This window comes from Xyrauchen texanus, chromosome 9 (assembly GCF_025860055.1).
Source record: "Xyrauchen texanus isolate HMW12.3.18 chromosome 9, RBS_HiC_50CHRs, whole genome shotgun sequence".
Taxonomy (NCBI): Eukaryota; Metazoa; Chordata; class Actinopteri; order Cypriniformes; family Catostomidae; genus Xyrauchen; species Xyrauchen texanus.
Genome location: NC_068284.1, coordinates 42417989 through 42445144, shown reverse-complemented (window position 1 = coordinate 42445144; position 27156 = coordinate 42417989). Strand labels below are relative to the sequence as shown.

Here is a 27156-nt window from a genome sequence, read left to right as displayed (position 1 = left end):
TACTGTGGTCTTCCACGTGTGTAATGTCTGGTTTACTCGTTTCTTACTCTCACTTAAAGTAACACACAACTCATTTTTTTTAGGAAATGACTCACACTTGTCTGGGGGTGAAGCCCTATTGCAATTGCTGAATATATGCCACCTAAGCAGAACTGAAACATCTGGCATGTGTCAGACATTTTTTCTTTTAAGTGAAAAAGTGTCTGGTAGTTTTTACTGTTGTATTTTGTAATTATGTTGACATTACAGTTGCAGTATTTGACCAAATTACCTTCTAAACAAACAGCACACATCACATTGCCAACAAAAAGAAGTATAGCTAGCTTAAACCCTCATAGTCCTCACAACAACAAAAAGTGACCTATAGATTGTGCATAATAATTGTTAATAAAGGTTTTCTTTAGTATCAAGATATTGTACACATAATTTGATTCATGATTGTTTTTAATATGCTGACCTCAAAGGTATGTCCACCATATTTTTCAATCGAGAAATAAAAAGGATCTTCTTTATAAATTCCTGTTTCTCTCAGCATGGGACGGGAGCAGTGTATGGGATTTGCCATTAGACTCCATGACTCAAGTGTCTTCCATTGAACAGATACAGCTGGAAAAAGCCAAAGCTCTGAAGGTGAGAAAAAATGTGAATGCTTTTGTGTGTACTTAAGATGATTTGATTGTGAGGTATCTCTCGCATGACATCTTAAATTATGACCTGGATCTTTTTGCATCACCACTCTAAGCTTGGAATGGGCCTGCTGGCTGGCCAGAGAGAAAATAATAATTGACAAAATATTTGTAACTGCGGTCTTGACCAACACAAAGTAGGTATCTTTTGAAAGCTGAGAAGCTCTAATATCCAATGCATGTAGGCTTTCTGAAAGTGCTTTGAAATTTGCAGACTAATCAGAAGTGTTTAGTTTTGATTATTTAAAAAAAAACAATTGCATTGTACATATTGCAATCAGCACACACTCATCAAATAGCCATGTGTCATGTTGTTGGAAAGCTCTAAAAATTAGAATACAAGTACAGTTGAAGTCAGAAGTTTACATACACTTAGTTTAAAGTCATTAAAATTTAGTTTTTTAACCTCTCCACAGATTTCATATTAGCAAACTATAGTTTTGGCAAGTCGTTTAGAACATCTACTTTGTGCATGACTGAGCCTTTTAAGCAGCTTGGAAAATTCCAGAAAATTATGTCATGCCTTTAGGCAATTAGCAAGTTAGCTTCTTATAGGCTAATTGGAGTCATTTGGAAGTGTACCCGTGGATGTTTTTAAGGCCTACCTTCAAACTCAGTGCCTCTTTGCTTGATATCATGGGAAAATCAAAAGAAATCAGCCAAGACTTCAGAAAAATAATTGTGGACCTCCACAAGTCTGGTTCATCCTTGGGAGCAATTTCCAAATGCCTGAAGCTACCACATACAAACAGTAGTACGCAAGTATAAACAACATGGGACCACGCAGCCATCATACCACTCTGGAAGGAGATGCATTCTGTCTCCCAGAGATGAACGTAATTTGGTGTGAAGTGCGAATCAATCCCAGAACAACCGCAAAGTACCTTGTGAAGATGCTGGAGGAAACCGGTAGACAAGTATCTATATCCACAGTAAGACGAGTCCTATATCAACATAACCTGAAAGGCTGCTCAGCAAGGAAGAAGCCATTGCTCCAAAACCGCCATTTACAGGCAATGTTATCTACAATTAAATGTAAATTTGTGTTTAAACTAAGGTGTATGTAAACTTCTGACTTCAACTGTATATGTCTTTGGCATTTATGTTCCATGTGAACAGGTGTTCATTATATGCCGCTTATTTGCTGATAACTTGATGAAAAATAAACGGAACATAAATTATCACATGCCATTACTTAGAGGAAAAACATTTCTTTCAAATGAGCCAACACAAGATAATCGGATGCATAGATCTTTAGATAACACAAAGCACAATGTTACATGTGGCCACCAGATGGCGCCAAGTAAATGACACCGACTCTATGCAGACATGTTAAGTCAAAAAGCACTCATTTTGTGAATTCTCAATACTAAAATCATGTCTGCATGCTATGCAAACCTTTAGTTATTGAGCATGTTTACATGCACACCAATACGGTGATTACTTCCAAAAATGTGCTTATTTAAAAATCGACAAATCAAGAAAACCATGTTTACATTAGATTTGATATAATCGCGTTATTCTCTGATTTTGACATCAAACCATGAAGAGACATGCACTCAACATGTGCGCACATTGGCTAAGCCAGTGAAAACTTCAAAGTTAAAGTTGTTTACAATCCACACAGAATCGGCATAATGGGCAAAAATCTACCCATGCCGCCCGTTTTTGACCTTACAACGATAAAGGGACAATGTTTATTGCGTTTACTTTACGACACGTGTTGTCAGCTTAAGCATAATCATAGATAATAAATGTATTAGAAATAGTTGAAAGTTGCGTTGAAAGATTTTTCTGATTAGCTTTTCTCTTCCACTCTAAAGCTTGAGATGGAGAGACGGGAGGCAGAGCTTCGGGCTAAAAGGGAAGAGGAAGAGAGGAAGCGACTGGAAGAGGTGCTGCGTGCCAGACAGGAAGAGGAACAAAAACGCTTGGAGGAGGAAGAGCTGGCACGACGCAAACAGGTGACCATGCTTGATGAAATTTTTGGCATTTGATTCAGAAATTAAAGCTGAGGCTCAAAGCAAGGCTTTGTTGGATTTGAAAAGGAAGAGGGTGTGTTGAATCTAATAGCACACCAGACCACAATTGCAGATTGTGCTCTTTCAGTTGGTTGTGTTACTGTGTAAACCAAAGTACAGTTGTTTATGCACTCACATTCTGGCATGGAAATATTAAAGAGAAAACAAATGACACATTATTGACATTTACAAACTTGTTAAATTACTTGTTGGTTGCAGTTTATGTAACTTGTTTATCTGATTGCAGGGAGATGCTCAGTGCCATTAATGTGCATGTGTGTGTGTGTGTTCTGTAGGAGGAGGCTCTTCAGAGGCAGCGGGAGCAGGAAGAGGCACAACGGCGGCAGAAGGAAGATGAGGAAAGGCTAGCTCAGGAGGAGGCACTCCGCCGGCTGGAAGAAAGGAGAAGAGAAGAGAAGGAGAGGAGACAAAGGGAAGAATTCCTCCGCAAACAGGTGTGACAATTTGCCTGAATGTGAAATTGAGTTCAAGCTCTAAAATATGATTGGATGGAGCCACATTTATAGCCATTGTTAACACCTATGACATCTTTAATCGTTACATTGCTTGACATATGCAACCTCTCATGGCTTACTTTTGTCTTAAGTCTACTTCTATTGAGTTTTAGGTATCCTAAGTTTTGGTTTGCTCAGCGAAATTGACTGAGATTTCCTCTTCCAGCAGGAAGAGGAGCGTAGGAAACTGGAAGAACTGGAAGCTCTGAGGCGTCGTGAGGAAGATAAGCGGCAGGAAGAGGAAGCCGCAGCAGCATTGGCAAGGCAACAGCAGGAGGAGCAGAAGAAGAGAGAGCAGGAGGCACAGAGGCAACAGGAGTTACAGAGGCAGCGGCAGCAGCAACAGGAGGCGCTCCGCAGACTGCAACAGCAGCAACAACAGCAGCAGCTTGCACAGATGAAGGTTGCTATTAATCTTGTGGGCATTAGATTTTGTTTCTTAGATGTGCGGCTGCAACAGAAAAAAATATTTCTGTAGACTTTGGTAGGTTTTCCAAACTAGATTAGGTTATTTTCAGATTGTCCTAGTCTAATTGTATTCTCAATTTTAGGGAAACAAATTTAGGGAAATTAAATTGCATCAGTATTGCAAAAGGTAATCGACGAACATTTATTAAATATATTAAAAGGAAATGCATATATACTCAACCGTATATACACCGATCAGCCACAACATTAAAACCACCTGCATAATATTGTGTAGGTCCCCCTCGTGCCGCCAAAACAGCGCCAACCTGCATCACTGAATACCATAGACTTTTACATTCACAGAACTGCCGCTCACTGGATGTTTTTTGTTTTTGGCACCATTCTGAGTAAATTCTAGAAACTGTTGTGCATGAAAATCCCAGGAGATCAGCAGTTACGGAAATACTCAAGCCCATCTGTCACCAACAATCATGCCACGGTGCAAATCACTGAGATCACGTTTTTTTCCCCATTCTGATGGTTGATGTGAACATTTACTGAAGATCCTGATCCATATCTCAATGATATTATACACTGTACTACTGGGATTTTTACACAAAACAGTCTCTACACTTTACTCTGAATGGTGCCAAAAGCAAACAAAATATCCAGTGAGCGGCAGTACTGTGGACGGAAATGCCTTGTTGATGTGAGAGGTCAACAGTGAATGGCCAGACTGGTTTGAACTGACAAAGTCTACGGTATCTCTGATAACAGCTCTGTACAATTGTGCTGAGAAGAAAAGCATCTCAGAATGCTATTATGAGACAAGGGTTGGTGCTGTTTTGGTGGTATGAGGGGGATCTACACAATATTAGGCAGGTGGTTTAATGTTGTGGCTGATCGGAGTATACACTACCATTAAGAACACTAACATTTTTGTTCTTGAAAGAAATTGATGCATTTGTTCACCAAGAATGCAATAAAAGGGTTATGTCATACCCTACGCATGCGTGCATGCGTAATCAGATACTGATTACAAATTCCATGACATAAAATGCAATCAGTAACGTAATCGTGTAGATAACATTTTTGGGTGTAATCGAATCAGATTACTTTTAGATTACTTCCAGCCTAATTCTAATTTATTTGATTGTCACATGCATTTTAACATAAAAGTATAATAAGAAAGAAAATGTATTCCATTCTTTATTACGAACAAAAAGAGCTCACAAAAATAGTTCCTTATGACATTTTAAAATGCTTTAAACATTGCATGACAGATCCCCAGACTAATGCTTTGATGGTCTAGATAGAGGACAAAAAGAAATGTAGAAGGGCGCTTTGGTAACCATAGCGGTTTCCAAAGCACTTTACACTGTGTCCCATTCTCACACATACACAAATGACGGCAGAGCAAGGCGCTAGGCTGCTTTTGGGAGCAACTTGGGGTTCAGTGTCTTGCCCAAGGACACTTTGGCATGTGGAGTCATGTGGGCCGGGAATCGAACCGCAAACCCTGCGTTTAGTGGCCAACCTGCTCTGTGGATTAACCCTTTTTCTGCCCTGCATCTGGCAATATATCTCAGAGGATAATAACAGCATGAACAACATATTACTTAATTTTCTTCTTCTGGATTTTAAGAGAATGTTCTCACTTAATATTAGCAATTTGATTTTGTTTTTTTACAGAAGTAAGATTAATATATGATTAATCATCACAATGTCAGCATGTCCTGCACCATGGGCAGCCCTGTTGGTTTTAGGTCAGGCTGATCACAGAAAATTTTAACCCAAGTCATGTGACCAACATACTCAAAACAGACCCAACTATGATAAATGACAAGAGAACTGGTTGAGAAATTCTTTCTCATACCCCTTATAAGAAACTAAAAAGTATGTATCTTGTGGTGCTCGTTGCCTGTTTTAAGGTTAAATAACAGTTGCTTTGATCACTAGCAATCCACACTGTAATGAGCCACATACTCATATAATCCACTCTGAAATCAAGATAAAGGAACTTTTAAACTTCAGCTGCTTCATCTTTTCCATTTATAGTGTCTTTTTCCGTATAGTAAACTCATGAACCGAGATGTTATGAACAAAGAAAAATCTTTAGCTGTCACTCTAGGGTTCTTCTTTACCTCATTGAGCATTCTGCCATGTTCCGGAGTCATCTTGGATGGACAGCCACTTCAAGGGAGAGTAGCCACAGTACTAAATGGTCTCCAATGATAGACAATTTATCTATCTGTGGTTGAGTGAATATTTAAGCTCTTCGAGATAACTTTGTAACCCTTTCCAGCTATATGCAAAACAGTATTTCTTGATTGTGGGTCTTCTGAGATCTCTTTTTTTGCGAGACCTAGTTATTTTCTTTGTTGATCAGAGATTCAAAAGGTAAGATTTTGTTGAATGATCCTTATTGATGACCCATTTGAAATTGTATTCATTTTTATTTTGTCTTTAGCTCCCTTCATCCTCTAAGTGGGGTCAACAGGCAGCCACAGTGAACACACACTCCCAGTCTCAAAACGCCCTGTCGCTCGCAGAAATCCAGAAACTAGAAGAAGAGAGAGAACGGCAAGCACAAGAGGAGGTGAGTGGAGCGCCAATGATTCTACTTTCCCAACATGCCAATAAGTCCATCTTTAGTAATTCGACTGTACCAGGGTGTAGCTGCTGCCCTCTACACAGCACCTTTCATTGTTATTACTCTTTAAACACTCGTTTTACCGAAGCTTGATTCAAATAGATGTCAAATGACAGTGTCTAACACTGTTCATCACACTTGCAGCAAAAGCGACAGCAGCAGGAGCTCCAGAGGGTCCAGCAGCAGCAGCAACCTCAGGCCAAGCTCTCAGGCTGGGGCAACGTGGCCAAACAGCCGGCTGCTACTAAATCCCTGCTTGAGATCCAGAAAGAGGAGGCACAGCAGATGAAACAACGGAAAGAGCAGCAGCAACCGCAGCAGCAGCAACAACAACAACAACAACAGCCACAAACAACTGTTACCCAACAAAACCGCACACAGAACCGAACAGTGAGTTACATGTCCTTACCCCTTTCGTTATTGTCTATGGTTCAAAACGATACCATGCATTTGTTTACAATAGATTGCATGACCTCGGTTTAATTTCCCTTCTCCATTTCTTTTTGTCCCGTATCTAGACCGTCAATGCATCAGTCTGGGGATCTGTCAATAATGCTGGGCCACAGTGGACGATGGATAGTAGTGTGTGGGGTGATGCTCAGAACTCTAATTTTGGCTTCTGGGATGAGGCAGAAAAGGAGGCCTCGCCACCTCCGGCTACACCCAAGAGCCACAATCTGAAAAACAAGGGCAATGCTAACCTCAGGTAAACCACTACTACGTTTAGTTTGCATCGCTCAAAACTGTGCAAAACAGCTTTTAGTGTAATTTTCATATTGTATTTGTGATATAATCTCTTTCTGCCCATTCTGCCCATTTTGTGCAGTAATAGCAGCAGTGGTAAAGCCAGTAAAAAGGTAGAAGAGGAAGAGAAGCTACTGAAACTGTTCCAGGGAGCCAATAAGAATCAGGACGGCTTTATGCAGTGGTGTGAACAGACTCTACACACTCTCAACACAGCTAATAACCTCGACGGTGAGTCACTGACACGTTTTCACAACGCTGGCCCTTGCACTCATCCTTCACCTCCAACCCTCTTCTTGCTTCATGGCATCCTTGTTTAACCAAATGTACAGAAGATTTGCAGATTATACTTCCCACAAACCACATCCATCCCCAGTGTTTCCTTGCATTTACTTCAGATAATTTTTCTAGCACTTTTTTTGCAAGCAACATGAAGTGATAGGATATTTATAGTATGCAGCTTCTGATTTTAAAGGTATCATATCATGAGAATTCAATTGTTCTTTTTTTTAACTTTTTTTATTATTGTTATTTCCTTGATATTTTGACGCACGTTTGAAGTTCTTTGAAAACATACTGTAAATTACAGTACTGAACTTCATTCCCATTCCAAAAAGAACATTTCTTGAAAACGAGGTTCTGAAATTCTTAGATTTCTGACAGCAGTGTAAATTGGAAAATGTATGATTTGACCCTTTTTAAATTTTTAACTGTTTAGCTGTAACTTCTGAATTTAAAGCCAGTGTGGCTTTCTGTAAGTGATGTTTTTCAATCTTGTTGCAGTCCCTACCTTTGCTTCATTCCTGAAGGAAGTGGACTCTCCATACGAGGTGCATGACTATGTGCGAGCCTACCTCGGTGACACGCCACAGGCCAAAGACTTTGCCAAGCAGTTCCTGGAGCGCCGTGCCAAACAGAACGCTAACCAGCAAAAACCTCAGCAAGTCCAGCAGCAAAAACAGCAGGTGAGTTTGTGTGTCTGGTTTTGTTTATGCCTGCATGTGCTTGTGAGTCAATCTTGCTGAGCTCCTTGTGTTTGTCTCTCAGGACTCCATGTGGGGAATGAGCCAAGTGTCACAGTCAGTCCTTCACCAACAACAACAGCAGCAGCAGCGGTTTGAGACAGTCGGCTCCGGCAAGAAGAAGAAGAAACAAAAGATGGTACGAGCCGACCCAAGCCTTCTAGGTGAGAGATGGAGGAAGTTCATTACCGGACCGCTCTGTCATTTTTAAATTTAGGATGTGAACTACTTAGAAATGACTCGGAGAAACACAGGTTTGGCTCAAAGTGGAGTGCTCCAATTTCCTAAGAGCTTCAAAGTAGTGTCATAAAGTGTTGTCAAAATTACCGGTATTTTGGTACCAATTGTTTCGGCACTGACTCAATCCGATAACCGCACACTGTCTCACTTAACACACGACTGCTTTCAAATGCTCATCTGCTTATTTGAGTTACATTTTTTTACATTGAAATGAAACTATGATATGTCCTAGTGTGATTAATAAACCGCAAAAGGCTGCATTCTTAGTCTGCATGAGCGGTGTTCACACTTGAGCTGTGTTCACACTTCACTTCACGGAAACAAACTGCACATACACTGGAAACTTCACAGACATCGAGAATGATTTGCATTGAATGAGATGCCAAAGCAGAGTTCTACTAATAATATATATATTATTTTAATAATTTTATTTATAATAGCACCTTTTAGCGATTAGCATAGTGCTTCACAAAACATGAAATCAAAAACACACTCTGTAAACCACAACATATTCACAAAGTAATAAAAGCAACACACTGTAAAACAACACGTTCACAGAGTAAAAAAAGCAAGTCTGTACAAATTAGTCTTTAAACGAGACATCTAGACAGATTCAGCAGATCTAATATCCGTGGGCAGGCTGTTCCATAAGCGCGATCCACTGTGAAGCGTGCAGCACATGTAGACTATTTATTTATATAATTAAATCACGATCACACTGGCAGTGTAGCGAACTGTTTATCTGTCAAAAGTAGTGAAGCTTCCATCAAAACCTAACGTCAAAATAAAAGCATGATTCAATATAAAAGCTAGACCCCTGAAATTGACCGCTATATAGTAAAGTGTAATATTCACAACTGTAATAATATTAATAAAAATAATAATAAATGATTAATAAATAATAGTAATTAAAGGTTGTATGGAAACTTGACAATGTTGAAAAGTAATTAATGAAAATACCAAACACTGAAATTTTGGTATTGTGACGACAGTAGTGGCAGATAGTATGTTAATCATTATTGGTTTCAAAATTATTTGATTTGACAAATAAGTTTATCAGATTAAAAAAGAAATCACAATTTAGCTGCATGTTGAATTCAGTCTAGGACGAATCTCTCAACATTTCAAGAACACGTCTGGAGTCATATATATCATGCCAGAATCAAAAGGAAAAATTAAGAAATAATGTTTTGCTTAAAGAAAATAAAAATATTCTTAGTACCATTAATTAAGATTTTTTTGGCATTGCGACATTATTTTCATGGTAATAAAAGCACTCACTCATTTCTCTTAAACATAATGCAAAATACAAACAAAATGTTTTTATTGTACTGTTAAAAACATTAAAATATATTTAAATCATGCATCATGGTAACATTTGTTGTGCTGCCTTACATTTATGCAGTTTACTGTAATGAAAAATATTGCTGTTAAAGTAATGAGAATCACCATTTTAAAAAATTAGAATTACCAAAAAAAACTCAAACGTAAAATGCCCAGATGCATTAAAGAAACCGAAATTTCAAGTGAATTTCAAGTTTTAAATGAGATTTACCCTTTTAATGGGTGTTCATTTTCCAAACTTCTCTGCAGGTTTTTCTGTCAACGCCTCGTCTGAGAGACTTAATATGGGCGTGATCGAGACAGTCGAAGACTTTTGAGGCCTGCTGATTGACAAGCTCCCCCTTCTGAACAGCTGCCATTATTTCCCACCTCAAACTTTTTTTTTTTTTTTTTTTTATCCTCAATTCTTGGATTTGGAGTACATATGGGGCAGCAAATCTTTCTTCCTCCCTAATCTAGAGGAAACAACAGTTGCAATAACAACGCTGCCCCATGGCCACAAAAAGAACCAAAATGCACTGAATAAAGGAAATGAGAGAGGATTGATTCTGCAGGAGAGTAAACTGAGCTCACAGTCTTAAATGTCACATCAAATGTGTCTCATTGCTGAGATGCAGCATCTACTCACAATCATAACCATCTCTTAATGATGTTTCTTTAAGTGTGAATAAAATGAATGCAGAGGAAAAAAGATATGTATTATCCCCATTACAACTTCCTTTTTTATTTATTGGACCCCCCCTCCCCTCTTTCTTTTCCACTTTCTATTTTATTTTCTCTCCTCTGCTGCTTTGCTGCCCTCATGTTGGTGGACGTCGATTACAACGTAGGACTCAAGGATATGTAATCAACAGTGTCCTGTTTTAAGGACATGAAAGTTCCAGATAGGTATCCATTTTCTTGTAAAATAATAGGCTGTTTAAAGAATAAACTTTCGATTCTGCATCTGTATTATAATATATGGAAATAATGAACAAGTGGAGTCATACTTTTTTTTTTTATTGCAGTACAAAAAAATGAATAAAACAGTCTCCTGTGTGGGCTGTTCTATACAGCTTTGTTCTGAATGCACATGGTGACATAATGCAGCGTTGTGCAAACACGTTTATTGAAGTGAAAGAAGACACAGCACTATTGGAGCATTCAAGCCTCAGAGTTTTCTTTAAGAAAATTAAAATGGTTCTTTGTATAAAGGTATAATCAGTGTCTTTGCACTGGTGAATTTGAGCAGTGGTAGGTTAAAGGTGCACTCAGTAATATTAGTTTTCTGACACCTAGGGGTGTAGATGTAGCATCACACAAAAACAGAAGTTCTCTGTTAACAAAATCATAAAATAAATAATAATTCACTATTTGCAGTCTCTCATGAATTGATTGATTCTGTGACAAAGTATCCAATTTATGGAATTATTGGAAAGAAGTAATATACAGCTGGTCGTATGATTTCAACATGGCGACACTCATGATTGTGCGTCACATGATATGTAGACTAAAGCAAATATCAAAGTGGTACGTCGTCTTCTCATATAAGTGCATATCATTTTTAGCCTAAATCACTGAGTGCACCCTTAATTCAACTTTTAAATCACTTAAGTGCAGTTTTGTTGTTTTTCTTCCAAAGAAAATCAGTATATATATATATATATATATATATATATATATATATATATATCTATATCCCATGCAAAACTCTGGATGAGTCTCAAGCCAAGATTATAATTGATTCTAGACTTGCCAACTTTGCCCATTATAATGGTGACATTACTTTGAAATGTATTAGTCAAGAAATTAGGCATAAAATGTTCTGCGTTTAATCAAAATTTACTTTTTATTAAACGACTGAATCTGGGGCATCCTGTCGATTACCACAACAATTTCGACTGTGTCTTGGTTTGTAAATTTACAGAAATGCCCTTACAATATAAGTCAATGTGGCAATACCTTCAGTTCATTCCACTGCAACAGAACTATTTTAAGCTGAAAAGCTCACTTGTAAAAATGCAATGAATTTTACTTTAAGGGCTAATTTGCAGCTAAACGGTCATTTTCGCAATGTGGAAGGCAACTCTGATGCCAAACGTAGGTGGAATTCTTCTGTTTCTGGAAACTCGTTATATATTATGTACTTTTAATGATTTATTTGTTATGTAGCCATGTAATAAACATGATAATCTTCAGTCAGCCATGCATTATCGCAAAATAAACCCTGACGGTGGTCAGGACCCCGACGTGTAGCTGAGTTTCCAGAAACAGCTGAAATCATTCTCCAAATAATGGCCAACTGACTGCTTGTTGTCCCACTTGTGACAAGACTGCTTGCCAAATAAACAGACATGGAATATATATTTACTAGATCATGCAAGAGAAACAAGCAATTTTATCTGGAAAAAACAAGCCCAAAATAAGCGCCTTGCCAAAATAGCCTAAAATGAGTATGAACAATTTTATTTGGATATTGTACTCTCAATATTCTGAAGACCAGAGAAATATCACTTTATTCCCTAATGTGTGGTCATTATTCTAAACATCAGACCGCTGATGCTGCCATTGATCAATCAAGTATCTTTGAGCATTTTTGGCAATAATCAACTATGGTGTGAATGTTCCTGCTAATTGCATTTGTGTCTCTTGCATGTTTTGAAAAATAATTATTAATTGAATCATACCTAAATAATAAAATCATGGCCAAATTTCAGATTACATGATGCATTACATAATTTAACAATGGGGAAAAAGATACATTTATTGGATCAAGTTGATGTCACCCATAATTTTGTCCATGGTGAGACCACATCTATAACCCCAAATAAGAGAAATAGCATGGGATAATTCACTTAAAAATGGCTATTTGGCTGAACTTAATTCAGTCATGGATGGTGTTTCCACATGTTTGAAATAATGTATTTATTTTTACTTAAAGTGTCTATGTAATCTCAACACTAACGCATTGTGTAAATTTGAATTAGGTAACCCCGACAAAATTAAACGTTTCGGTGTAACTCAAATCTCTTTTATTTTTGATAACTGATGAAGTGAATGCTAGCATGCAAAATGCATGCTGGTTGAGAGCACTACAGAGTCTAGTAACAATGCTTTCATTAGCATAGCAATTCAATCAATTTCATGTGTGACATGGACCTGTCCTCATCTTTATTTAAAGCTCCAATATTTACCATAATGATAACCGCCAAAATGGCAACATGACAGAAACGCTTATAAATCTCAACATAACGAAACAATAAACACCAACAAGTATCCCCCTTTATATTCATCTTTTACAAAAAACACAAAATAACACTAATTTTAACATTTACTCTCCCTTTCGAGTCCCATGCATAGCATGCTAGTAAATGTAAATCCCCTGCCCAAATTCAGCAATGCCACATTATCACCACAAAAGGTATTCATGTAGTCCCAACTCAAACGATTAAGTACATTTACGCAAGAAATCAATTGTTCCCAAATGTTCTAGAATTGTGTTGCTTTAGTTCATTTTAATTCAAATGAATGGGCACTAAGACCTTCTACACCGTACTACAGGAACGGAGAGACTCTTTGTGCTGCACGTTTGAGATGGTCTGAAGAGGGTGGGCAGTTACTAGAAGACTTGACAAAAGTCGACACTGTCCATGCAAAGTCCTCCCACCTAAACCCAGCTACCTCTACCTCTTTCTCTCACTCTCTCTCTCTGTTCCTACATTAACGTACCAGTCCTGTAACGGTGAACAGTAGCATCCTACCTAACACAGGAACCATGGGCGACTGCAGCAGTGACAGTGGTTCATCTCGGCTTGTCCTTTTTGCTGTTCTGGCAATCTGTATGGTTTTTGTTCAGACAGGTAACATCCCTTCTTCCTCATCTCATCAATAATGGACATTTCATACATTTGTAGAGTTCTGAGCAAAGGACGAAATGGGTTTTGATAAATGCGGATTCATTGGTTTAGCCGGTACATTCAAGTCATTCAAGTTGGCTGGCACATCGTAGTTGAGGAATTGAGTTTCAGTCAGTTCTATGAGATTTTGTTGTCTTTATGTATAAAGTGTAGGACAGTATCTGTTAAAATGATACCCATGTTGAAAAGAGTTCACAAAATCCTCATTTCTGAAAGTACTAAATTGTGTTTATGTCATTTCAACCTTGTTTACCCTCTGGCTTGGTTTAAGGAGCATCCTTTTAGTTGCATAAATAGCTGTTATTAAGCTAGAAAGTTTCCTTTTAACTCTGAATTGCATACTAAATCCATAACCTTTATTTTAAAAAAAATTTAAAAACATTTTTTTTTGTTTGTACTGGTCTAATAATTTAGTTGCCCAAATAAAAAATGGGCAACAAAAAGGCCATTAATTAAAAAAAAAAAAAAAATGTTTTTTTTTGCATTTTGTAAAACAAACTGGAAGATGTATGTGAAACATTTGGCTCAACTTACACAGAATGAACAGTCTGTATAAACAAAGGTTTAAATGTGACTTTTTGCAGACTGATGCGTCATTCTGACTTAAGTGATATTCTCTCTTTCACAACCAGGTGTTGAACCTGAGTTTAGTCTCTGGTTCAGAGCTAAAAAAAAACAAAGACTCAGATAACTTGTTAAATTAAATTCTTTTATTAATTTGTACGGTAAGAGACTAGCATAACTGAGACCCACTTTATATTAGGTGTCTAGTTTAACTACTATGTATTTAAACCTTCTGCGACCTTTGGGTCATTTTTGTCTTTTTCATTTGTGTTTTTTTTTTTTTTTTTTTTCGATAATATTGGCTGTTCATTTTGACAAAGGTGTGTATTTTTGGTGAATTTGGATATTTCAACCTGAGTTCCTATATTACCTCTATAATATATCTTACTAATATAACACTGTGTACACAAAATAGTTACACTCAGGACTCCAAATTGAAACCCATTAAAAGCCATTGCAATATTTGATCCCAGTGCCATCAAAGCATGAACTCATTAATGATATGATGCTTTCATTCAGGATCCCTGCCTTCAAAATGTAAATTTGTAATATTTTCCATCAGATGGTGCCATTTTTCTCATGTTTAGCCTATGGAGCAAATACATGCTTTTTTCCTATTTTCTGTTTGCTGTATAATAGAGCACTGCAGACCAGCTGCATAAATGATGAAGCTAAAATTGTGTGGATGTGTTGGTATGAATGTCAGAGTGTTTTTTGCATGTGTATTGAGAAATGTAAAAAACAACAGTGGCATCATGCAAACAAACTGGCATTTAAAGGGTTAAAATCCTGAAAATGAATGAATTTTTGGTAGTTATGATCAGGACTGATGTTGACTGAAAGCGGAAAATAATATTCATATATACTATTATTATGTCCGTTTTTTGACCTCTAAGGACCTCTGAGTAACTTTTTAAAATTAATTCACATTTAAATCAATGTAATTATTCCAAAATTTTGGCCACCAGTGTATGTGCATAATGTACATATCTTGCTCTTATTGAAAGAAATTGGTACTTTTATTCACTAAAGTGGCATTCGACTGATCACAATGTATAGTCAGGACATTAATAATGTGAGAAATTACTATTACAATTTGACATTTATAATATATATATATATTTTTTTTTCATAACTTCTTAAACTACAAAGAGTTCTCATCAAAATAAATCCTCCACATGCAGCAATAACATCTTTGCAGATCTTTGGCATTCTAGCTGTTAGTTTGTCCAGACACTCATGTGGTATTTCACCCCACACTTCCTGTAGCACTTGCCATAGATGTGGCTGTCATGTCGGGCACTTCTCACACACCTTAAAGTCTAGCTGATCACACAAAACCTCAATGAGGTTAAGATCTATAACACTCATTTCCAATTATCTGTTGTCCAATGTCTGTGTTTCTTTGCCCACTCTAACCATTTCTTTTTGTTTTTCTGTTTCAAAAGAGGCTTTTTCTTTGCCATTCTTCCCATAAGGCCTGAACCCCTTCTCTTTACTGTTGTTCATGAAACTGGTGTTGAGCGGGTAGAATTCAATGAAGCTGTCAGTGGAGGACATGTGATGCGTCTATTTCTCAAACAAGAGGCTCTGATGTACTTATCCTCTTGTTTTGTTGTACATCTGGCCTTCCACATTTCTTTCTGTCCTTGTTTGAGCCAGTTGTCCTTTGTCTTTGAAGACTGTAGTGTACAACTTTGTATTAAATCTTCAGTTGGCAATGTCAAGCATTAGCCTTCATTCCTCAAAACAATGTTTGACTGACGAGTTTCAAGAGAAAACAGTTTCTTTTTTTGCCATTTTTGACCTAAAGTTGAACTTAAGACATGCCAGTCTCTTGCATACTGTGGCAACTCAAAAACAAACACAAAGGTAATGTTAAGCTTAAATAAAACAAACCTTTCAGCAGTGTTTGATATAATGGCAAGTGATTTAGCATGACTACGGAAGGATAAGTTGTTGGAGTGATGGCTCCTGGAAATGGGGCCTGTCTATATTTTATAAAAAAAATAAAATAATAAATAGTGATGGTGCTGTTTTTTTACATCAGTAATGTCCTGACTGTACTTTGTGATCAGTTGAATGCCACTTTGGTGAATTAAAGTACCAATTTCCTTCCGAGACAGCAAAAGCTGTACATTATTCAAAACATTTAGCCACCAGTTTATGTGTTGTTGCATTGTACCTATATTTAAATTAACAGTTTGAATGATGCACAATTTTCGGAATATACTGATGGGACCATTCTGCGATACCTTGAAGTTTTGCTGCTACATTTCTATCACAAGTTATTAAAACTGAATTAAGACTGAATATAATTATCAATTGTTTATTTTACCATCTCAGAACATTATCAGCCCTTTTACACATTCATGGGTTATCATGTGTGTCTCATCATTGGTTTATTTTTTTCATCCCATTCAGCACACAACTGAATGATACAGGCTGCATGACACAGATAAATGATTACTGCCAGAGTAACATTCACAAACAGGAGTGAGAGACTTCAACATTTCACAAATAACACAAAGAACAAACATATTCCTATCTCGCTTGGTTTTGTTCATGTGTCCTCTCCGTGTGCGAATAATGCTAAGATCTATTGGGATTTTACTAAAGTCCATCACTGAAAAGTTTTGCTCGTAGGCTTGGCACTAAACATCCTATTTGTGCAAGTATAAATCTCTGATTGGGTTAGGGTTATTATATATTATCTGGCAACCCTGAGCATATTAAAAGCTTGTGGATGCGCGATAGGTCCCAAAGCCATATAATTGAAAGATCTAATAAACAATGTTCATGATAAATCGACCACAGGCAGTAGTTTACCCTGGTCTGCAATTGAGGGTGCTTTAAGGTTTGTTTGAGGGTGCTTAGCACCCTCAAGCACCCCGGTAGAACCGGGCCTGGTAAAATGGTTTTATGTTTGTGATGGAAACTGGAAATTGGTCACATCTTCATACTGAAAAACATAGTACATTCCAAAAGATCTTTTAAAACGCATAACCTCACAAGGTAAATGACAGTTCAAGAAAGTTTAATACAATTTCAGATGTCCCAGCAAGAAGATATGAAGTAATTCTGATTTTTGTTTCTGTGTTTAAAAGTCAAAACAGAGGTTATAGCACAGTCGCCACAGTATTTCTTTATTTGAACTTATTTGCATTGATGCCATTGCGTCAGAAACGGTTCCATAGGTGGATGGTCCTGATGGTGTAATGGCATTTTTAAGTGATCTTGAGATTCTGTTGTACAATATATTAACTAACAATAGACAACACGTTTACAGCATTTATTAATCTTTGTTAATGTTAATTTCAACATATGGTAATGTATTTTTTTTAATAATAATTGTATATGTTAACCCCCCCACGTAAGATGCTGCCCTGGGAGACTGCCCATGTCGCCCATGCCTAAATCCGCCACTGGTTCATTATTAGTTTATGATCCCTAATGGTTAAACCAATGTTAACGAATGTAACCTTATTGTAACCCAGTTTACCAAATTAACTATAAGGTGTTCATTTTCAATGCAAACTGCTCAACTTTTAACTTTGGCTATTCTTTGGCATTGCATGTAGTTTCTCATTTTTTGCAGTATTTTTCACATTTACAAACAACATTTGATTATTTATTTTTTTATCATCAAACAGCAAAAAACTGTAATGCTAAAGCAGCCATGAGTGTTGTGTGGCTAGTCCTTGCCAATAAAAATAACACAAATAGCTTGTGTCACTACTAGTCTGGTAGATGACTGAAGATGCCCACTCTATTATTGTAACCCATCCTGAATGAGTGGCATAAGGTGAGGTGAGGACATGGGCACCGGCAAAGCCCTGGCACACGCAGAACCACGTTGATGGACGATTGTGTCATTCGCACAGACCTGTCTGCATGTTGTCATCTCACTGTTGTGTGTGAATACAACACTGTCACTGAGTCTAAAATTCTACATAACATCTTTTGTGTTCTATGCAAAACAAAAGAAAGTCATATGTGTTTGAAACTAAATAAGTAAATGATAAAAGAATAAGAATGTACCTTTAGCACTGGTGATGTGTTGACTATCCATCACCAAACGTTGAATCAGTACTTGATTGATATTTTAGGAGGCCATGAAATGACAAACCCAAACACGGGAGAGGAAAAAAATAGTATTTTATGAAATCAGGTGCATTACGCACACTGTCGAAGAGGTGCGTGCTTTTCCATAAACTGGCTTCATAAACAAGTTTGTTTAACTTTCAGTATACTGACTGTGTTAGGCCGTTGATTCCTCAGCCTCTAGCAGTCCTCTCTGACCACACAAGCACCCTTTTGTACACCCAAGTGAAGGGCTCATTGATGTATCGTTGGCCTAATGCCCTGGTGCCGTACATTCAGCCTGCCTCAAGTCAGGAAAATGTGTGTCTTGCTAAGCAAATACGACATTATCAAAAATACTATTGCACTGGCCATCCTCACCCGCTTATTCCAAATATTAACCTTTTATTTTAAGATTTAGGGTAGTGTGGAAAAGTGGCGTATGTGGCTGCTGCATGTAAATACACAGCAGATTCTCTTATTTTGAAAACCTAATTGCGCTTTCAATGGACAATTGAGTGCTCTGTTATTTGTATTTGCTTGTGCACCGAGTTCTAACCCATGTCATTGGGGTGAACAAGGGTCAGTCTAAATCTCATGGCACTCATGTGAAAATCTCCTACTGTTTATCTATGTTAACTTGTCTGTCTTTGTCCCTTCATTTTGGGGTCAGAACCTTTGTCCATGAGTTGCCCTCTTGGAATGGTGGGCGAGCGGTAACAGGAAATTGGGTTGAGACTTCATGAGTATGGTGTTGGTGTGAAAAGTCACATGGCTGTCCCATGACTGCAGGAGATTTGGAATGTCCATGAGAGAGGTGAGAGAGAATGAGAGGAGAGATGTGGAAGAGGGAAGAATGCGCAAGAATACCTGTAGTGAGAAGCAAGTGATAATCTTCCATATAGAGTCAAACAGCCTGCTCAGTGGCTTTCTGCATCATCTGAGAGTGCGACTAACATTTGCCACTTTCAACATCCCCCTTTCTCCGTATGTAACGTACAGAAAAATAATCAATTACACTCACCTTGTCAGGTTTATGAGAACATAATAAAACTTGCTTTTCCAGTTCACTTTTGTAACCGCTAAGTTTGATTTTTTATTTTTGTTTCAATTTTTTTAAATAAAGTTTCTTCAATGGTTCTCAGCACCTTAAGCCACATTCTTAGTAATATGTTTTCATTCAAAAACCCATTGCCAGTCATCCACAAAAGAATGGCTTTTTTTCTCCACACTTTTGAAAATTAGTTTTTCAAATGATAACAGATTAGGGTGGATGTGTCTTCAGGCTCAGTAAAGGACCATCTTCCTTTCAATTTTATATTCTTATGAACCATTTTTTGCAATGAAGTGTCTTTGAGTTGATATATCTCACTCTGTGAAAAGTTCTTCATCAAAACTCGGTCTGTGCTTATCAAAATTCTAAACCACTGCCCCCAGTGGCAGAAACTGGAAGTATTGTTGAACGAATGGGCACATGTGAGCAGGGACTGACAACGTGACAAGGAATAAAGCTTTGCAGAATGTAACCGAAAACGGAAAAGAAGTCCCTTTCAGTTATTCTGGAGGGAAAACATAATTTTGACAGTTTGGTAACCTGTTAATAACCGGTTAATTTCATTCAGATATTTTGTTTTTTTCATGAAACCAAAGTGTATATGGTTTATTACAGTACATTTTTCAGAATTACACCACTTTCTGTTACCCCAAATAAATTAGCCCTCTCTCTTTTTAGTTGAACATGATCAGCATGTGCTTTTATTCTGAAGGAAACTGGTGCATCACACATTTCTTTGCCTTAATGCATGTTGTGAATGTAGCCTTCTGTAACATGCTGAAGACCTTTTAGACAACTTTATAATTACTGTGTCTACATGCATGATTGATCCAGATACAAGGAAAAATATTGAGGTAAAAAGTTGTTTTGAAGTCTTCAATGAATTATTGTTGGATATGATGCTTCTGACCAAGAAACAGATCTATAATTAAAACAAATATCTCTAATAAAATAATTAAAGATTATTATATGTTTACAATTAAATTATTTGGCCCGCATAAAATGACGTTTAGTCCAAATACGCCTAAGCAGTGTGCGTATGCATGCAGGAGAGTGAGATTTTTGCTATTTATTGATTTTAGATGGCTAGATTTATTTTTCAAACATTTTACATATTTTTGGGTATATATTTAATATTAAGAATACATTTATTGAAAAATAAATTTCTATGCTGATCATTTCTGCACATGGAAATTTTGTTTTTGCTTTATCATTTATTTTGGTTGAGGCAAGTCCCTTATTTTGAGTGTGTTTTTCCAGACCAGGTCACCTATTTTTCTTGTGAGATCTGTCAACACTGTAACTGGTATATCACCCACCCTTAGCACAGAGTACTGTCATATATATATATATATAAAAAGAAAGTTATTAACCATTCTTTACTTTTTTCTAACTGGTTATCAATTGGAAAGGAGGCAGCGGAACGATGGAACTGGAATGAAGAAATACAGTTTTGCTCAGAACGAACCGAAATGAAAAACATTTTGTTTTTAGGTCGTGCATGTGAGCTCCGCTTTCTGAGTAAAATGTCCACAGATGGGCGAAAAGTGAGTTGTAAAGTGAATTGTTTTTAGTTGTAAATGATGTAATACAGTCAATAGAAATGCATATTTTATTAACCATACACCCTACCCCATAACCCCACCCTACACTTAACCGTCAATAGAGTAAAAATGTAGTCTTAGAGGGAAACTGCAACCTCCAAATCGCACTCACCATTAATTATGTGAATTACTTACTGGTTTCTGTGGGACCAGAACCCAGGTTTTCAAGGCTGCTTGTGCAGCACGCTTTTAGTAGTGCCACAGGACAAGTGTAACTGGCTCTGGTTGCCCTGCTCTGAACGGGACTCGAATTGGCTTCTTGCTAACGGGAGGCAGATGCGCTAACAAGGAGGCTAAAGGCTACAGCCTCTAGAGTCAGTCACTAATGCACCTCTTGAGGTCAGGAGATTGAGGTTTACACACTGCACGGCAATCTACCAGTGGACTCCCATTACACTCACCCCCCTAAACCACACTCCCATCCGGGTCACGGCACCATTATAACCCAGCCCTGATCTCCCCGCTCCGAACAGGACTCAAACCAGCATCTCCGGTGTGGGACGTGGGTGCAAGGAGGCTAAAGGCTACAGCCTCTAACGTCAGTCGCTAGTGCACATCTTGAGGTCAGGAGAGTGAGGTTTACACACTGCACAGCTATCTACCAGCTGGCTCCCGTTACACAGGAAGCACACATTTTAACATATACAAAGATACGTATCTGTTTGGAGATGCTGATTGTTAGTAACTCTGCAGAATGGGGTTGATGTCAGGGTACTGGAACATTCGGTAGCAACTCGTTGAGTTCCTGTGTGATCATGTTGCACAGATGGTTTCTAAATAGCTACAGAAAAGCAAAACTTTGTTGATGGAATAACATTCTTTTGTGGGACCAGTCTGTTAAACTCTTTTTAGTTATAATTAGATGGACTACTTCATTAATGGTGTTGTGTATATACAGTATATCTCTTGTCCTTTTCATCAGAAACAGTGGCAGATTCCTCTCGTACCCTGCAGAATGATAATCAGGACACGCGTATCCGGTGCGGGAGACATCGAATTAACAACATATCAACCTATTCATGACCTCACAGACAGCAAATTAATTTCTGACAATGAAGATGGCACACCCTCACTGGATGAGGAAAAAGGTAGAGTTATACCACACAAGATCCCTTGACCACACGCGATTTGTGACGTATTTACTGAATTTATTGTTTATCTTACTTAAAATCATAGGCCATGTTCTTTTAAAGTCAACATGAAATGGTGTTTTGCTAAACATTTTACTTCTGTAATATGATGTGTTTACAAGGGAATATGATTATTCAACATGTGGGAAGGAACAAGATTTTGACTAATGTGAATTGATTGGATAATGCATAGTGGCCTCTATATGACAGGTGGTTGGAAAGGAGGGAGAAGCTGGAAGGGAGAGGTGCTTACAAAATTAAGTTTCAGAGGCTGACCAAGTTATTACATTTTGATGAAAGATAGAGATAACCAATATTTTTTCCCACTAATGAAGCGTTCACAAGAAGACTAGGTATGTGTAGTAAGAAAGTAAATAGGGTAATTTTTTATTTCATGCTGACTTTAATGTGTGGTAAATGTTCAGATGATTTTAGGAAGATTGGCAGGTTTACTTTCACTTAATGTCACATCCTGCTATAATCAAGTCAGCATCTCATTCATCACAATTAGGCTGTATAAGAGATTTATATATATATATATATATATATATATATATATACAGGATCTATTAATCCTTTTGCTATGTTTTGGTAATTTTTAATTCCAATTGGGATACAATTCCTTCACTTTTTTTCAGATATGGTATCAAAAAACACACAATACATTTTTTTTTTTAGCCATTTTCTTATCATTTCATTGGTTTTATTTCACTTTTTTACACTTGTTGTGTTCCTGGTCAAAAATGACCGGCCATTGGAAATGAATGGATTAGACTACAAAATACAGAAATATTAAGTGTTCAAGAGCACCCCAATCCTTTAGATGAGCACATATGTGGATGTAGATGGATTTACACACACACACACACACACACACACACACACACACACACACACACACACACACACACACACACACACACACACACACACACATATGATGTGTTTCCATGTTTTATGGGGACTTTCCATAGACATAATGGTTTTTATACTGTACAAACTTTATATTCTATCCCCTAAACCTAACCCTACCCCTAAACCTAACCCTCACAGAAAACTTTCTGCATTTTTACATTTTCAAAAACATAATTTAGTATGATTTATAAGCTGTTTTCCTCATGGGGACTGACAAAATGTCCCCACAAGGTCAAAAAGTTCGGGTTTTACTATCCTTATGGGGACATTTGGTCCCCACAAAGTGATAAATACACACACACACACACACACACACGCACACACACACACACACACACACACACACACACACACACACACACACACACACACACACACACACACACACACACACACACACACACACACACACACACACACACACACACACACACACACACACACACACACACACACACACACACACACACACACACACACACACACACACACACACACACACACACACACACACACACACACACACACACACACACACACACACACACACACACACACACACACACACACACACACACACACACACACACACACAAATACATGGAGTGGAGTGGTGGTGGCATAGTGGGATAAAGCACTAAACTGTTAAGCAGAAGGTTGTCGGTTCGATCCCCACAGCCACCACCATTGTGTCCTTGAGCAAGGCACTTAATGCCAGGTTGATCTGGGGGGATTGTCCCTGTAATAAGGGCTCTGTAAGTTGCTTTGGATAAAAGTGTCTGCCAAATATAAATATAATATAAAAAAATACACACATTGTGTGTTGTTGTCCATGTACACTCTTTGAGGAATATGATCTACTGATCATTTATTTTGCATTTGGGCTCATTTGAATCAGGTTAGTCTACTGTAAGTTACGATATCATTGTCTATGCTATAAGTATGTTTTGTAAAGTAATAAGGAAAAATGTGACATAAAGACACTTCTGTTTATTATGTTTATGTGTGTCTGTGGTAATTTCACATACTAATACTCACTGCAGTTTGGCCTCTGAGTGAAACAAATTCTAAAAATTGAGACCCTTCCAACGACATATAAAACATGGCTATCTCATCTTTTTTATGGTTTTACCAACTATGAATATAATTGTTGTGATAACTCATTTACAATTGATGAGAACGAAACATTTCCAATTTGTCAACTAAGTAAAAAGCATTATTTAAGAATTGGTAGGATCAGCTATATGCATTGTAAAGTCCAGATTCTAAGCTATAAAAACGACTTTGTTCAGATCATGTAAGTGGTTATTAATTTATTAAGTAATTATAATTATTATATACAGTGAGGCCTTTACAATGGAAGTGAATGGGGCCATTTCTTTTGTGTTGAGGGTTTAAAGGCAGAAATGTGAAGCTGATCATTCTTAGTTCTTTATTAGTTCTTCTGTTAAAACTCATGTTTTATTTGAGCTGTGAAGTTATTTAAATTGTCATTTACATGGATTAAATGGTTTACGGCATCATGCCATCTTGGCAAGTATGCAGTAAAATTGGATATAGTTACATTTCACTTACTAACCTTTGCTTTTTTAAGAAGAGGAGTAAGTCGAAATTAATGTTTGTGGTAAACATTAAGCCATAAATGCTGTCGATTAAGCTAAACTTGTTTTGAACCATAAATGTTCCTTTAAATATTTACCATATTTCAAAGTGTACTCCCTAACTGATGAAACCTGATGCATGTAAATGCAATATAATAACAATATAATATAATCAAGCATAAATCTTACGTCCATTTTATAAAGAATGCAAATCTCATTGCTGGAGGAGTGCAATGGTAATATGAACTTTCCTCTTAAGGTGGATTAACAGCTGCTGGTTTTTCTCTGTCTGCAGGTGTGTTGGGGCCAGGTGCCATCACGGCTATTGTCATCGCTGTGTTTCTCGGAGTCTCTGTTCTTCTTGCTCTCATTGTTATCACACTCAGAAAGTTCACAGCCTCTTAGGAAGATGTTATGTGTCTCAGTTCCCATCTATTTCTCTTTATTTTCCCTTCCACTATCTCTGATAATTGCAGCATGTGTATCATTGATGATCATCATAATTGATGGCAGGTCCCACATGAAATTTGTGATTTCTCCTATAACACTCAAGACATGGATAGGGAAACCCAGACCGAGGCTGATAAAAAAAATGACAACTGCATTCAAGAAATGATGGACTCATTCGTTTTGTGATCATGTCATAATGTTAGTATCCTCTAGAAACAAAGACTTGAAGAGAATATATGTTATTATTTCATACCTGATATTTTCATTTATATAATCATGCATACTAGTTTTTTTGGCCTGTTTCATATTACTTTCTAATCTACACAAATTTCTCATTTCAATACAATTATCATGCCCTAGAAATTAAGAGAAAGAGAGTGTGTGTGTGTATGCATGTGTGTGTGTGTGTGTGTGTTTGAGAAAAAGCCAAGCAGACTTGTGTATGTGAGTGTTTTAATTGAACTTTTATATATAAATTGATGTAAATGTGTGTGTCCGCTTGTGTTAGCTCACTGAGCAGATAAAAAGACATATGTTGAAGCCTTTTATGTAAAAAGATTTGTTTCTTATATACTTCATCTTAAGTATTGTAATCTAATGAAATACTACTTGGGTTCGTTTGCCAATTATGTCTATTTTCACCCAATTCATGGGCAAAAACAGAAATAAACAAAAACATGTTCCCAATCAAATATACATAAAAACATCCCATAATTCAAAAGGTTTTTATAGTATCAACTTTGTTTTGGAGTATACACTAGATATTTAGCTTTTTATCCTACAAGAAATTGTAATGTTTTCCAGTGTTTTTATCATTAATCTTGTAAACCTGACTTATGAAAGAATTGTCAGAAAATCACATTTTTAGTACCATGAGACAAACTATAGAAAAAAAAATCTTAAAATGTAACACATAGGCTTTAAAAGCTTTAAAGGTCATTATCCTCCTGAGGCCCAACAATTCATTTTTGTGTAGAACATTTGCTATTTAAGTTGTTCTTAGACCAAACATGCTACCGTGTTAAATCTAGGGGTATTATCAGAGGACTCACTGGGCTTTTCTGAGATACCAAATGTTTGTGAGTTTGGCCATGACATCTTTGTCTTCTTGGTCTATAAACATGGATTGAAATGTATCAGTTCAATTCAGCACATCAAATACATTATGAATAAAATATTATTTTTTCAATAAACAATTTTTATCGTATGCACCAAACACTATATTGACATTTAAAAAAGGGAAAGTGTAAAACTTATGCGCTGGTCTCAGGAACTTATGGTAAGATGACATCATAATAGCTTGTAATGTAAAATAATGAGATCTGTATCAAAACAGAGCAGGGTGCATATAAGAAAATTAGTTCACACTTTACAAATATCTTATTAAAAGTAATTTTCAAAGCTCTATGATTATTTTTTATTTTTATAGTGGGCATGAATGTAATGTAATGGTGATTGAAAGATATACCTCAAAAGCCTGTTGTATCATATTTGATAACTGGAGTTCAACTTATATATATGTATATATATATATATATATATATATATATATATATATATATATATATATATATATATATATATATATATATATATATTACAAACTTTCATCCAAGCACAAGTTGCAAATACTAATTATAAAATATAAGTCACAATATAATAATTACTGTCACTTTTACTTTGAATTTACTTAAATTAGTAAAGATTTCACATAAAAAAAAAACGTGCATTTTTTGAAAATTTGTAAAAAACATTTTTCCATCAAGTAATGTCCAGAATCGTCCACCAGGTGGAAGCAGACATTTAGTTCATTGCAGACAAAGAGATTATCAGCTAAATGTTAATTATGTTAATGATGCACAGGCTTTAGAAAATAGTCTATAAATTTATTTAATTTGACCAATGTCACACATTATACTACACATGGTGAATATGTATTTTCATATCCCAGCTAAGCTGGGTCAGAGTCAGGGTCAGCCATGTGCCTGACAGATAGTCAGAGCCTTGCTCAAAGTAACAGGCTTATAGGTTGGTTATAGTTCTATCTCTTTGAAACTACTGAACATACAGAGAATATATTTATGAAATTATTAATTATTAGACACTTTAGAGAATTATGGAGATGTGTAAGTGTTAGCATTATAAATGCCATATGTGTGTGGCAACCAAAGCAAAGGTGCATTAATGTACATTTTTGTCAAACTAATCTAAAACTATCTTTCTGCA

The 27156-nt window shown here is 36.8% G+C and overlaps 1 protein-coding gene and 1 long non-coding RNA gene across 7 annotated transcripts in view; both read left to right on the top strand.

The window, feature by feature from the left end:
• gigyf2 (GRB10 interacting GYF protein 2) overlaps positions 1–11073 on the top strand; it is a 53353-nt gene extending 42280 nt beyond the window's left edge. For 2 of the 6 annotated variants that reach the window (XM_052133319.1, XM_052133315.1), the window contains exons 19-29: positions 533–630; positions 2510–2650; positions 3004–3162; positions 3392–3625; positions 6101–6229; positions 6428–6673; positions 6802–6989; positions 7110–7258; positions 7811–7992; positions 8075–8213; positions 9883–11073. In XM_052133319.1, coding sequence (XP_051989279.1) covers positions 533–630; positions 2510–2650; positions 3004–3162; positions 3392–3625; positions 6101–6229; positions 6428–6673; positions 6802–6989; positions 7110–7258; positions 7811–7992; positions 8075–8213; positions 9883–9950 — 1733 coding nt within the window. In that variant the 3' untranslated portion in view covers positions 9951–11073. Of the gene's footprint in view, positions 1–532; positions 631–2509; positions 2651–3003; positions 3163–3388; positions 3626–6100; positions 6230–6427; positions 6674–6801; positions 6990–7109; positions 7259–7810; positions 7993–8074; positions 8214–9882 lie in introns of all 6 variants that reach the window. The other 4 variants (XM_052133317.1, XM_052133314.1, XM_052133316.1 and 1 more) reach the window with 3 other exon arrangements.
• Positions 11074–13302: 2229 nt separating this feature from the next.
• On the top strand, positions 13303–26025 carry LOC127648655 (uncharacterized). The gene is made up of 3 exons (XR_007971191.1): positions 13303–13472; positions 21757–21922; positions 24776–26025. It is a non-coding gene; the product is annotated as an uncharacterized LOC127648655 (long non-coding RNA).
• Positions 26026–27156: the final 1131 nt, after the last annotated feature.